We start from the raw sequence: 14,016 nt of genomic DNA, 5'->3' as shown, positions 1-14,016 counted from the left end.
TCTGAGATGCCGTGCCCCCCCCCTGTTTGTGCGAGAGGGTCTGGGCACAGGAGGCTGGAGGCCCTGGTGCCACCCGCAGGCCCGTCTCTCGAGGGCGTGAGGGCCCAGCGCCCCCAGCCTCACCTGCCCGTCACCCCCCTTGGCCCCTCCCCCATCAGGTCATAAGCTCAGGCTTCCAGAATGTTCCCCGGGCGTGGGTGCGAGGGCGGTTGAGTCTGATTCCGTGTCCTGTGTCCCCGCGGGGCCCTGAGGAGCGGGCAGTGCCTGCGAGTCGGCTCTGGCCGGGCAGTGGGCCCCGCACTCCCCGAGTGCCCCTGTCCCCAGGGCCCAGGAAGCGCCGACAGGCACACGGCCGGGAGGACAGGGCTGCCCTGCGGCCATCCCTACCTGCTGCCTCCTGCAGACCCTGCAGAGGCCGGCCTGGGGCGGCAGTGGACGCCCCACTCCCCAGCCCCCTGCCCGCAGCTGGACACTGGCCATTCCCAGGCAGGCGCGGGGCTGCGTGGACAAGCCGTCCTGTCTGGCCTCTGGGCAGGTGGTGAGGGTCAGCCTGGACGTTGGAGCCCAGGGCAGTGGTGTCCTGAGCGCAGGTGGCCGCCAGCCTGTCCGCGCTGACGGCCGGGGAGTCGGGGTGCTGTGTGGGTGGGCAGCTGCCGTCCTCTCCGCGCTGTGGCGGGATGGACCGGAGCACAGCGGCCCTGCTCAGGCGGGCAGGAGGAGGGCGAGGGGCCCGTGCAGGCCCCGGCAGCGAGGAGGAGGGTCTCGGTGTGTGCCCTTCAGCTCGGAGCTGCCTGGGCCAAGGGGCCCTGGACGCCAGTGCTGGCTGCGGGGCCAGCCGGGCCAGGGCTCTGCAGCCACCAGCTACTCCGAGTCCAGTGCTCACTTGGGCTGGCTCAGGTTTCGGAGCCCATGTGCCAGGCGTGGCTGGAGCAGCGGGCGGTGGGCAGGCTCGTGTGGAGACTCCGGCACTGGGCGGGCACCGGGCAGGAGCCAGGACAACCATCACTGGCCGCCACTGGGCACGGCAGGCCAGGGGGCGGCTGACCCTGTCCTGATGCTGCAGAACACGGGGCCTGGGGGACGGAGGGTCTCTGGGGGACGGCCCGGCCCTCTCCGCGTCTGAGTGCCAGATGGTGGCGGCCCCGGGGACACGTCCAGCACCGCCTGGGCACAGGACAATCCGGGCCTGGGTCTCTGGTCCAGCCGAGCTGTGTGCGAGGGGGTGGTGTTTGCAGGGTCGTGGCGGGAGGGGCTGCGGCTGTCGCCCGGCTGTGCCCCTCTGTGCCCGTGCCCCGAGCCCGCCGCCCCAGCCCCTCCCCTCTGTGCATCCGAGCGGGGCCGGGACAGGGCGGGGGGCTCGCAGCCTGCCCGCCCGCCCCACCCCCACCCGTGTCGCCCCCCACTGGAGGAAGCGGCCCCTGCCCACCCGCCCGGCCCGCAGGGCGCCAGGCGCCGTCCTCCTGCAGGGCGTACACGGGCGCGTCTCAGGAGCCCGCGAGGAGGAGGCGCGAGCAGGGCCTGTGGCCACAGCGAGGGCCGGGCATCGGGACTCTGCAGGGGTGCGGCCTGCTCGGCCCCTCCCGGCCTGGCTGGTGACGGGCTGCCCAGTCTCCGCTCTCGTCCTCCCTGTTCCGTGCTCAGGGCCCACCTGACTCTGGAGACCCCTGTGATGCCGCCGGCAGGCAGCCTGCCCCGACCCTGGTCTCCGTCGCGCCCAGAGCACTGTGCCCATGCCGGGCGGGCGGAGCTGGCAAACCCGCGGAGCCAGGTGTGGGGAGAAAGACTCAGCACCGCCCGGGGACCCAGGCCGGGCCCGAGGGTCGGCAAGCACCTCGGCTGCCAGAGCGTGAGACGGTCAGCGTGAGACGGTCAGCCGCAGGCCCTGACCCTCTGCGGGGTCCCTGGGGGCTGCGGGCCAGATGCGGGTCCCGCCGTCTCCCGGAACGCGCGGAGGCCTGAGTGGGGAGCGGGAGCACTGTTCGGAAGCCCCCTGGTGCTCTGGACACGGCCAAGGCTCCCGGTCAGCAGAAACCGTTCCAGGGAGATCGAGAAGTGAACCAAAGTGGCCGCAGGCCGCGGCGAGGCCCGAGGGCCAGGGCGGGGCTAGGTCATCGCGGGGTGCGGCCACCCCCAAGGTGGCAGGAGGCGGGTGTTGGGTGGGGGCTGCAGAGCGAGGGGCTCTGGAGGGAGGACCCAGGTGACACCATCCGCCCCGACTCTACACGGAGCAGCCGAGGGGGCAGGGCGTGGGACCCCGTGACCGAGTCATGGCCATGGCAGGTCCCGGGGCCTCCGCAGTGTCCCTGAGGGACGCCTGGCACCTGCCAGCACAGGCCAGTGTGTGTTGGCACGTGCCAGCAGGGGTTAACACGTCAGCATACATCAGCACTTCTGGCACGTTAGCATGTCATGGCACATGTTGACATGTCACAGTGTGCTGACACATGTATTGGTGTGTGCCAGATGTGTTGCTGACACATGTATTGGGTTCTGTGTTGTTATATGTCAGCACGTGTGGCTCATCAGCACATCAGTGTAGGTCAGGAAATGTTGACATGTCAGTGTACATTGAATCATGTTATATATATATATTGATATATGTCAAAATGTGTTGGCATGTGTTTGGCATGTGCTTGGAGCATGTCAACATGTGGATATCAGCACATAGAAAGTGTAAGTCAGCATATGTGGGTGCGTGTCTGTCAGCACTAGAATATGTTGACACATGTGTTAGTGCATGTTGGCATATATCAGCCTCTGTTGGTGCATGTTGTCATGTATCAACCTGTGTTAGTGCATGTTGCTACATGTCAGCCTGTATCAGCACATGTTGGCACATGTCACAATGTGCTGACACATGTATTGGTGCACGTCAGAACGGGTTGTTATGTGTTGGCTTTGGGTGCAGGAAGAACCATTACGAATAGCATTGGGAGCCACAGAAGCAGGAGTTTCTCCTGGCAGTGCTCGGGGGACCGTATGGGGTGCCGGGGATTGAACCCGGGTTGGCCGCGTGCCAGGCAGACGCCCTCCCCGCTGTGCTGTCGCTCCGGCCATCCCAGTAATATATTTCAAGGGCAGAGTTGTTGCCTGGAGGGAGGCCTGGTGGGCCCTGCTCCGTGTGTGTGCGGGAACCGGGGTGATTTTCTCCCTGGGTTAGCCTGGGGTTAACCACGTGAAGTCGGCCTGGAGCACGGCTCAGCTGCGTTGGGTGGGGGGAGGGGCCTGGTTCCGTCGGCGCCGCAGGCTTTTCCCAGAGAGCTCGGGTTCCAGGCTTTGGGACAGACACTTCCTTCCCCGCGGCCTGGCCGCGCCCTCGTGCGTGGACGCCCTGCTCCCCGCGGCCTGGCCGCGCCCGCGTGCGTGGACGCCCTGCTCCCCGCGCGGGCGCGGCCCCCACAGACCGGGCTGTTTGCACGGTTTCTGTCCCGCTTCAGTGTTATTGATTCCTGATCTCCCGCTTCTCCTTTGTTCTGCTGCTCGGAGGGTGGACTTTTCTCTTTGCTTTGTTTGTGGCCACAGGCGGCCGTGCTCAGGGCCTGTGTGTGCTGGAGGGGACGGCTCGGGCCGCGCAGCAACGCGTCCAGCTGTCGCTCTCTGCGGCCCTGGAGAGCTGCTTGGGTGCTCGGTTCTGAGTCGGCCTCCGTGCGGCCCAGACCTCACTCACTGTGAATCACTCTCACTTTCACTGGGTTGTCCCCTGTGCTGTGCCCTCCGACGCCAGCAATCAGACGCGTCCACTCTCCTGTGTCTGGCTGGGGTGTGTCCACTCTCCTGTGTCTGGCTGGGGTGTGTCCACTTTCCTGTGTCTGGCTGGCGTGTGTCCACTCTCCTGTGTCTGGCTGGGGTGTGTCCACTCTCCTGTGTCTGGCTGGTGTGTGTCCACTCTCCTCTCTCTGGTTGGTGTGTCCACTCTCCTGTGTCTGGCTGGGGTGTGTCCACTCTCCTGTGTCTGGTTGGTGTGTGTCCACTCTCCTCTCTCTGGTTGGTGTGTCCACTCTCCTGTGTCTGGCTGGGGTGTGTCCACTGTCCTGTGTCTGGTTGGTGTGTGTCCACTGTCCTGTGTCTGGTTGGTGTGTGTCCACTGTCCTGTGTCTGGCTGGGGTGTGTCCACTCTCCTGTGTCTGGCTGGTGTGTGTCCACTCTCCTGTGTCTGGCTGGGGTGTGTCCACTCTCCTGTGTCTGGTTGGTGTGTGTCCACTCTCCTGTTTCTGCAGTTGGTGTGTGTCCACTCTCCTGTGTCTGGTTGGTCCGGTGTCCCGTGTTCTCTGCTCCTTCCCGTTGTTTCATGTTCTCTGCTCCTTCCTGGGTGTCCCGTGTTCTCTGCCCCTTCCCGGTGTTCCGTGTTCTCTGCCCCTTCCCGGTGTCCCGTGTTCTCAGTCCCTTCCCGGTGTCCCGTGTTCTCTGCCCCTTCACGGTGTCCCGTGTTCTCTGCCCCTTCACGGTGTCCCGTGTTCTCTGTCCCTCCCTGGGTGTCCCGTGTTCTCTGCTCCTTCCCGGTGTCCTGTGTTCTCTGCTCCTTCCCGGGTGTCCCGTGTTCTTGGCCCCTTCCCGGTGTCCCGTGTTCCCGGCCCTTCCCGGCCCCGTGTTCTCATGGGGCACTGCTCCTCGCTCTGCAGTTGGGTGCAGCCAGGGAGAGTCCATCTGTCTGGGGCCCTTCTGCTTGGTGCTGTGAGCCAGCCGCACGGACGCCCACCTGGGTCCTTCCTGGGCCCAGCCCTGCCCCCGGGAGCCTGGAGGGGCCTGCAGCCCATTCCTGCTGGGGAGGGCCAGGGACGTCCCCGTCTGTCCTGGGCGTCGGGTCACGGACTGCGATTTCTGCCCTGAGCCGCGGCGTTTCCTCCTGGCCCACCCCGGCCTGTCGGGGCCGTCTCTCGGGGCTGCCCCCGCAGTGGTCAGGCCTCGTCTGGCTCTCACTCCGCCTGGGGTTGGGCTCGTGCTGTCCCGCCCACTGGCCGTGGACTCGGGCTCCGTCCCACGCGTGGTCCCCGCAGGACGCGGCGTGTGGCGTGGAGTGGAGACCGGGTCTGGGTGTCTCTGCCGAAGGGGAGGCGGGCCCCATAGCGCCCTGCCGGCCTGGGCCCTCCGGGAGGGGGCGGCTGCCACTGACCGAGGCTGGGGCCCCTCAGCCCCGTGTCTGAGGGCCGCGAGGCCACCGGGTTAGGGCTCAGCCTGGGGGTCCCCTGCCCCATTTCGGGGGTCAGAGAGCACTCGGCATCTTTCGGAGGGGCACTCTGCCAGGCCACCCCGCAGTGCTCCCGCAGGCGTGCGTAGGGCTCCCGCCCGACCCTGCCCCGTGTCCACGTCGGGCCCGTGAGTGTCCCCTGCACTGCCCGGCCCACGCTTGCCTCAGCCCGCAGGCTCACGACGGGAGCGCAGCCTCTGCATCTGTGCTAGGCTGCACCTTGGGGCCGGCTCCGCCTGGGGCGGGGTTTCAGACGCCCACCCCGTCTGCTCGGGACGAGCCCCCCGGAGCTACAGGACCGCCGGCGAGAACCCCGAAGAGGGAGCCTCCCGTAAGCGTGCTGTCATGCGTGTGCGGGCGTGTCCCGCAGCATGAGCCCGGCAGCGGGAGTGCCCGTGAGAGCAGGGGCTTCTCGGTTCCGTAAGAACTGGGCCTGGAGGCCGGTCTCGGTGCCACCGGGTCGGCCGCGAGGCAGAGCCACCCTCGCCTCCGTGGTGTCCCGGTTAGGCCAACCCTCGGTCACACCTTTTTCCTCGGCAGACGTGGCAATGCCCAGGGGTCACTCCTGGCTCTGCACTCAGGCTCACTCCTGGTGGTGCTTTGGGACCATGCGGGGTGCCAGGGATCGAACCCGGGCCGGCTGCGTGCAAGGCAAACGCCCTCCCTGCTGTGCTGTCGCTCCAGCCCTTTGGTTACATTTGAACAAGCACCTGCTTCCCGAGAGGCTGGCCCAGGGCTGGCGCAGGTCCCCGAGCCGTGGGCCAGTCCCGTGGCCACCCCCCACCCCTGCTCCCCGCGGACACCGCGCCCCTCCCTCCCGGTGGCCACCCCCCCACCCCTGCTGCCCGAGGCCACCACCCCCCCTGCTTCCTGCGGCCACCGCACCCCTCCCTCCCGCTGGCCACCACCCCCCTGCTCCCCACAGCCCCCACACCCCCCCCCACTGGCCACAGCGCCCCTCCCTCCCGCTGGCCACCACCCCCCTGCTCCCCGCAGCCACCACCCCCCCCCACTGGCCACAGCGCCCCTCCCTCCCGCTGGCCACCACCCCCCTGCTCCCCGCAGCCACCACCCTCCCCCCACTGGCCACAGCACCCCTCCCTCCCGCTGGCCACCGCCCCTCAGCCCGCCGGCAGTGACGAGCCTCGTTCGGGCCGTTTCAGCCCCCACAGCAAGCGTTTCCGGGCGCCCTTCGTGCTCAGGTTCCCCTCCTGGGGAAGATGGACGTTGGGGGCCCCGGGTGGGGGCTCTGGCCCTGCCCTGACACGCCCGCATGTCTGCGGTGGGAAGCCCCGGAGCAGACAGCCACAGCCACAGCCACGTGAGAGCATCCCGGTGTTTCCGGCGTCCGTGCTGACCCCTTCCCCGGGGGCGGGCCTGAGCCGGGCCCTCGCTGCTCTGCCCGGGGTCTGTGGCTTCAGGGGGGGTCCAGGCCTGAGGTGAGAGCCTGCAGCTGCTCCCAGCTCGCCAGTCCCAGCTCTTCTCTGGCGTGAGGTTTGCACCAAAGTCGGAGTGTGTCTCTGACCAGCTGTATCCAGAGCAGCTCTTCTGTGTGTCCCGAGCCTCATGAGCACTGACCCGTGAGCACTCACCACGAGCACTCACCCACAAGCACTCAGCCGCGAGCACTCACCACGAGCACTCACCCACAAGCACTCACCCGCGAGCACTCACCCATGAGCATTCACCCATGAGCACTCAGCCGTGAGCACTCACCACGAGCACTCACCCACAAGCACTCACCCATGAGCACTCACCCGTGAGCACTCACCCACAAGTACCCACGAGCACGCACTCGAGCACTCACCCATGAGCACTCACCTGTGAGCACTCAACCACAAGCACTCACCATGAGCACTCACCACGAGCACTGCTGGCCCGAGTTGAGGACTTGGGTGACGTGGTTTGTGCAGGGCATAATACAATCTCTGTAGTGACGTGGTATTTGGCGATTAGCTAATGATGATAATTGGGGGGGCTGGCTGCTGCGTGTTGCCGTAAGATCTGAAATGTACAAATTGCATAATAATTATTCTGGGAGTTATTTGGTGATTCCGGGTGTAATTACCATGTGATCCGCAGTGCGTGTAATTAATGCACAATCACACGGATCCTGCCTTCGTAGCGACGTCGTCCTTGCTATAAAGCTCTTTGTCATAACATTTGAGTATAAGTATAATGTAATTAGCCTCCGATACACTGCATTAAGCCCCGTGATAATTGCTCTCGGAGTAACAATCCCCTCATTCCGTGCCACTCGGTGGCCCCCTGGCAGGATGGGGCTGGAGGGCAGCCAGGGCGGCCGGGCTGGGCCGCCACCCTCGCCTTCCCGTGGACAGAGTCCGGCCGGCGGGCACCCAGCAGCCTGCGCTCCCGCCCGGCCCGGGGTCTGTGGAGGAGCAGAGCAGGTGGGGGCGTCTCCGAGGGGCGGACACGGCCCCCAGCCAGCGGTGCAGCTCTGACCCTGTGCCCACAGGTCTCCCCTGGCAGGAGGACGGCCACGCCCCGCACACGGCGGCCCGGGAACTCGCCGACCTGCTCGGGGTACCCCCTCGGCACCCCGCCAGGTGAGTGCAGCTTACCTGCGGGCGGGCAGGGGGCCGGGGGGGGGCACGCATCCGAGAGCACTGTGGTGGAGCATGCACGGCTGCCTGCTGCTGCGGGGCCCCTCGGACAGGCCCGTCCCGGGTTCCGGCTCCCCTGCCGCAGGGTGGAGCTGATGCGAGTCTCTGCTGTGACGTGCTCAGGGGCCGGAGCGGGAGGCCGGGCGCCCGCGGCAGGGGCCAGGCGTGGTGTGTGAAGCCGGGCATCCACGGCCAGGTGTGACCCGGGAGGCCGGGTGGCCCGAGTGAGGCGGTCTCCGGAGTGCGTGGCCCCCCCTGCTGCTCCTGCAGGGCCCGGCCCGGTGGGTCCCCGTCACTGGGTCTCCTGGGAGCCGTGTCCTGCCCCCCACAGGACCGGGGCACAGCCCAGGCCCTTCTCTGTCCCGGGAGAGGTCTCGGGAGGAGCCCGTGTCCCAGGGGCGGTGCTGCACCCACACTCAGTCACACACACTCACACTCAGTCACACACACTCACACCCACACCCACACTCACACTCTCACACTCGCCCGCACCCACCCCTCACACTCACACCCCCCCGAGTCCCTCCTTCCCGGCTCTGACTGACCAAGACGGTGTCCAGGACAGCTCTGGATGGGGTGGGGGTTGTGCCCGTGGGCCCGTGGGCCGGGGGACAGGGAGGTGCCGGGAGCATTTCCAGAGACAGCGACAAACCCGACATGAGGGGACAGACGAGAGCAGGACAGACGGGCAGAGGGATGTCAGCACGCTTGTCACAGGAGCCCCGCCCGAGGGCTCGCGGCCACAGGCTCAGGGACCCCAGCTGCCTGCAGCTCACCCGGGGGCACACGAGCCCGCCGGGCCAGCAGGACACAGCACCAGACAGCGAGGGCAGGACAGGGCGGGGCGGGAGCTGGGCCAGGGTCAGTCTGGACGGGAGCTGGGCCGGGGTCAGCCTGGACGGGAGCTGGGCCGGGGTCAGTCTGGACGGGAGCTGGGCAGGCCGGGGCAGGACGGGAGCTGGCTCGGGGTCAGTCTGGACGGGGGCTGGGCCGGGGTCAGCCTGGACGGGAGCCAGAGGAGGTGGTTCTGATTCTGCCCCCAGAGGCTTCGTGCCTGGGAGTGGAGGAAGCTTCTAGAAGCTGGGAGCCAGAACCGGAGCCACGCGGTGCCCAGGAGCTGAGCCCAGGCCCTGTCCGCCCGCTGGCCAGGGCAGTCTGGGGGCCTGCAGCGCTGTGGGCGGGGCCTGGCCTCCCGCCTCTCCAGCTGCCGGCCCCTCCCGGCCACGCCCCGGCCCTCTCCACTGCCCGGAGCACTGGTCCTGGAGCCAGGGTCCGCGTGTGGCCGTGTGTCGCTCCGCTGTGGGCGGCCGGGCCCTCGGGGGTGTGAGGGCTGGGCACCGGGGAGGCGGGCGGGAGCCTTCAGAGGTACAGCGGGAGACCGGGTGGCTCTCTCAGGCAGTGCTCCTCCCGATCGCCCCCACCAGCCGCGTCCAGCCTCCGTCCCGGACTCGCCTTTGTGCGACCTGACTTCAGGAGGGCCTGAGTGGCCCTCGGAGACCGGGGCCTGGGCGCTCACACCTCAGGGCCGCACTCCGGAGAGGCCTGCTGAGGGTTGCCATGGAGACGCCCGGGCTGCCCATCGCTTGTGGGTGGACTGAGGGTTGCCGTGGAAACACCCGGAGCTGCCCTTCCGCCAAGGGTGGGCGCACGGGACACAGGTGCTGGGCTGCGGCAGGGCCAGGACCAGCGTCTCTGGGCCACTGTGCCCGTGCCCGTGGTCTGGGGCGGGCACGGCCTCTCTGCAGGGCCTCGGCAAGCGGCCCAGTCTCCGCCTGGTGCCGGCGGGCAGTGGGCGGGGGGTGGTGTGATTAGCGGGCAGCGGTGGCCTCCATGGCAGGGGCCGCTCGCTGACCGTGGTTCCCCCCTCAGGCCAGCCCCACAGAGCACCAGCATGGGGAGGAGCGAGCCCCTGGACAGAGGCCTGGCGCTGGCCACTGCTCTGCAGCGCTTCCTGCCCTACCTGGAGGCCCTGTCCCGGCCCCCCGCCCCCGACGGGCGCAGCTGGGCGAGGAGCCCCGGGGCAGCAGCTCAGGTGAGTCCTGACTACGGCCGCTCCGGAGCAGACGGGGGCCCGGGCGGGCCTTGGTGAGCACTTGCCGAGGGGGAGTGGAGACGGCCGGGGCCGAGAGGAACACACCTGAGCATGCCGGGCCGGCCGTCCAGCCTGGTCCTGGGGCCCCAACTGTGCCTGCCCACCACAGCCACCGCTGGGCGGTTCCTCACGCTGCCGTGGGCGCTCCAGGGACAGACGCCGTGGGGGTCCGCGGGTGGGCTCCAGGGACAGACCCAAGGGGTGGCTCCGCGGGTGGGTTCCCTGGACGGACACTGGGGGGTTTCCCTGGACGGACACTGGGGGTTTCCCCGGATGGACACTGGGGGTTTCCCTGGACGGACACTGGGGGGTTTCCCTGGACGGACACTGGGGGGTTCCCCGGATGGACACTGGGGGTTTCCCCGGACAGACACTGGGGTGGTCCGTGGACAGTGTGGTGGCCCCACGGAGGGGTTCTGTTGTGGTCACTGCATCTCACGGGGCCGGACTGCTGCGTGTCCTCACCCCTTAGTGCAGACCCCGGGCGATTGCCCTGCCGTAGGCCTCAGCCCCTCCACACAGACCACTCCCCACTGGTCTCTCGTTCCCTTCCGTCACCCAACACCCCGCTGAAGAGTGTTGCCTCAGCCCTCACTCGGGGCGCCAGCTCCTTGGCTCCATGCTCGGGGGGGGGGGTGAGGCACTGCTTGCACACAGCGATCCCGACTTCATCTCACCCCCGGCACTGTGCAGGGTCCCCCGGACCCACCAGAGTGGTCCCTGCGCAGAGGCAGAAGCAAGCCCTGAGCACCACCAGGTGTGGCCAAACACTAAAACAACAACATCAAAACTAAAACACACACACACACACACACACACACACACACACACACATGTTTGGTCAAACAGAAACGAAAAGCAGGTTTCTGCGAACGCCAAATCCCGTTGACCAGGAAGGAACAGGCAGGGTGAAAGCAGGTGTGGAAGCCGATGCGGATAATCAGCCCTGGCGCCTTCGCCTGCGGGAGGGGTCTCTTCAGGGCCAGGAGATGCTCGGGGGCGGGGCCCTGCCTGCCTCGCTGACCAGGCCCAGTCCCGGCACCCTCTGTGGACTGGCCCTGCCGGGAGCGACCCTGAGCACTGTGGGGGCGGCCCCACCCTAGCATCCGAGACGGACACTGCGGTGTGAAGACGTCTGTACTGAGACGATGCAGAGCATTTTCTACCTCACGTTAGAGCGTCACTGCATGGAGGACCCTGGACAGGGAACTAGCAGCGCCCCGCTCGCTCTCGGAGATTCGAGCGTCCTCCCCGAGAGTGACAGGCGCCGCAGATGACAGTCGGCGGCACCGCCAGCCCCCCGCCTGACGGCTGACGCGTGCACGTTCTCTCCAGGAACGGAGGGTGCGTCCCGCGGCGATCAGAGCTGTCGAGTCGGGGCTCCCTGAGTGCTGAGGGATCAGGACTGTGCTCACAGGAGATCACAGAGAGAGAGAAGGCGGCAGCCCCTGAAAACAGGGACGGGCAACGCAGGACACACGCCAGCACACCAGGACGGGCGGAGCAGGAAGGAGCCGTTCCCGGGGCAAAGGCTCCTTCCTGCTCAAGATCACACTCGGAAATAAATCAGTGCGACTCCCCTGTTCAAGACAACGGGGGGAACTGTGGCATGTAGGGAGGTGAGGAGAGGCTTCCCGGGGGCCAGCGGGGTAGGGAGGTGAGGAGAGCCTTCCCGAGGGCCAGCGGGGTAGGGAGGTGCGGAGAGCCTTCCCGGGGGCCAGCGGGGTAGGGAGGTGCGGAGAGCCTTCCCGGGGGCCAGCGGGGTAGGGAGGTGCGGAGAGCCTTCCCGGGGGCCAGCGGGGTAGGGAGGTGCGGAGAGCCTTCCCGGGGGCCAGCGGGGTAGGGAGGTGCGGAGAGCCTTCCCGGGGGCCAGCGGGGTAGGGAGGTGCGGAGAGCCTTCCCGGGGGCCAGCGGGGTAGGGAGGTGCGGAGAGCCTTCCCGGGGGCCAGCGGGGTAGGGAGGTGCGGAGAGCCGTCCCGGGGGCCAGCGGGGTAGGGAGGTGCGGAGAGCCTTCCCGGGGGCCAGCGGGGTAGGGAGGTGCGGAGAGCCTTCCCGGGGGCCAGCGGGGTAGGGAGGTGCGGAGAGCCTTCCCGGGGGCCAGCGGGGTAGGGAGGTGCGGAGAGCCTTCCCGGGGGCCAGCGGGGTAGGGAGGTGCGGAGAGCCGTCCCGGGGGCCAGCGGGGGGCCAGCCCCGTGGACGCGGGAGCGTTGCTCGAGGGAGGGCGTCTGCCTCCCCGCAGAGCTCCCAGGGCCTCTCCCTGTGGCTTCCACCTGCCCCTCCTGCTCAGACCCGTGTGTTCAAACTGCTTCATGTGGAACAAGGAGCCACCCGGAAAGGAACCGGCCCCGGGCATCGGGCTCTGCAGACGGCCCGCCCCGGCCTTCCTGTCCTCCAGCAGGACCCCCTTCGAACCCCCTGCCCCGGCCGCCCCAGCTGAGTGAGGAGAGTGTGGGCACTCGTCCCCCTCGGCTCTGTCACCTGCACAGGAAGCCGCTGTTCTCCTCACAGCGACTGCGTCTCAGCGGCAAGCACCGACGTTGGACTCAGTAGCAGAAAGAGGAAGGGTGGAGGCTGGGCCAGACAAGCCACTATCTTACCTTTTGTGCTTCCCGTGGTTCCGGAGGCGCGAGCCAGTGCTCTCGGGCGTGGAAGGGAAATACCAGGAGGTGGCCACGTTACGGCCACCCTGTGAAGCCTACGGCGGTGTGAGCACTGTGCGTGTGAGCACCGTGCAGAGTGGGTGTGCGGTGACCCCGCAGTAAGCAGCACGATGCTGAGATTCGAAAACCCGCTCGCACTGCATCAAGCACTGAGACAGCTGGTGACAGGCTGACCAGTGACGTGCAGGTGTGTCAGCAGGGGGGCAGATGGCACCGCGTGGGCCGGCCCCCCACACACGCCCAGCACCGCGCTGGCCCTGGGGATCAGCGCCTTCTCTGAACGCAGACAGCCGGGGTGTGGGTCGTGGCACCTCACGGACACCCGCCGCTCCGTGCCCACGACAGCTCGGGCACGGGGCTGTCCCGGAGCCACTGGGGCTTCCACGCGGCCCCCTGGGCCTGCCTCCTGACCACGGGGGTGCGGCCCCAGGACACCGGCCCAGCACCCACGCAGGGCAGCGGGAGGGCCCAGGAAGGTGCCCGCGGCCGCCTCTCCTCTAAGGGGAGCCCTGCTCTGGGAGCTGGGGTGCAGGGCGCTGAGGCACCCACCCAACAGCAGCCACGTGGGGGTGCGGGGGGGTGGGGAGAGAGGGAGAAGGAGAAAGAGAGGAGAGAGAGGAGCGGGGGAGAGGAGAGGGGAGAGGGACACAGTGGAGAGACAGGGAGAGAGGAGGGGGAGGGGAGTAGAAGGGGGAGGGAGGGGAGCGAGCGGGGAGGAAGAACGAGTCCCCGGGTTCTAGGCCCTGCCCCACACTGGCAGGCTGGGGGGCCCACACTCCCATGTCTGGGACCCCCATGCCCGTCCCCGGGGCCCCCGGCCCACTCTGGGCAGCTCAGTGCTGGGTCACCAGGCCAGGCTGGTCCCATCCGCAGGCTTGCGGGCGGCCTCGGGCCCAGCGGGTACGGGTCAGCTGGGTCAGACTCCCCAGTGGCCGGGGCCTCCCCACGGTCAGCCCAGGGGAGCCGTCCATGCTGTGGGCGGGGCTGAGGGTGGCAGCCACGGGCCTTCCCGCCCCCGGGTGTCCCGCTCCTGCTCTGTCTGGGGCTGGCCACGTGCCCATCTCAGCGTGGGCTCTCCGTGGAAGCAGCGCCTCGGCGAGGACCATGCGGTGGCGGTGACGGTGACGGTGGTGACCGCCAGGTGGTGGTGGCGAAGGTGATGGCGATGCCACCGGCGGTGCTGACGGTGGCGGAGGGTGACGGCCCGGCTTAGCGGACACACTGGCCGTGGACGCCCTGAGTCACACCCTCCCCCTTGCAGGGGCTGGGGCGGCCCCGGCATGCTGCGGTGTCGTGGCAGGACGCGGGTCACGTGGGCCACAGCTGCTGCCGAGGGTCCTGCATGTGGACTGGGCGGCTCTGGCTGCCCAAGGGAGCCTCTCGGCTGCCAGGTGGACGTGGTGCGGCTGGGCTGCAGGACACCTCGTGGGGCCCGGGGGCCGGAGGCTAAGAGAG

At 68.3% G+C, this 14,016-nt stretch overlaps 1 protein-coding gene across 1 annotated transcript in view; it reads left to right on the top strand.

The window, feature by feature from the left end:
* Positions 1-14,016, top strand: part of PTPRN2 (protein tyrosine phosphatase receptor type N2) — a 205,173-nt gene that overhangs the window by 56,901 nt on the left and 134,256 nt on the right. The window contains exons 4-5 of the mRNA XM_055133868.1: positions 7,662-7,752; positions 9,679-9,841. Coding sequence (XP_054989843.1) covers positions 7,662-7,752; positions 9,679-9,841 — 254 coding nt within the window. The remainder of the gene's footprint in view (positions 1-7,661; positions 7,753-9,678; positions 9,842-14,016) is intronic.

This window comes from Sorex araneus, chromosome 1 (assembly GCF_027595985.1).
Source record: "Sorex araneus isolate mSorAra2 chromosome 1, mSorAra2.pri, whole genome shotgun sequence".
Taxonomy (NCBI): domain Eukaryota; kingdom Metazoa; phylum Chordata; class Mammalia; order Eulipotyphla; family Soricidae; genus Sorex; species Sorex araneus.
The sequence above is the reverse complement of the archived record's forward strand: the minus strand, read 5'-3'. Positions and strand labels throughout refer to the sequence as shown.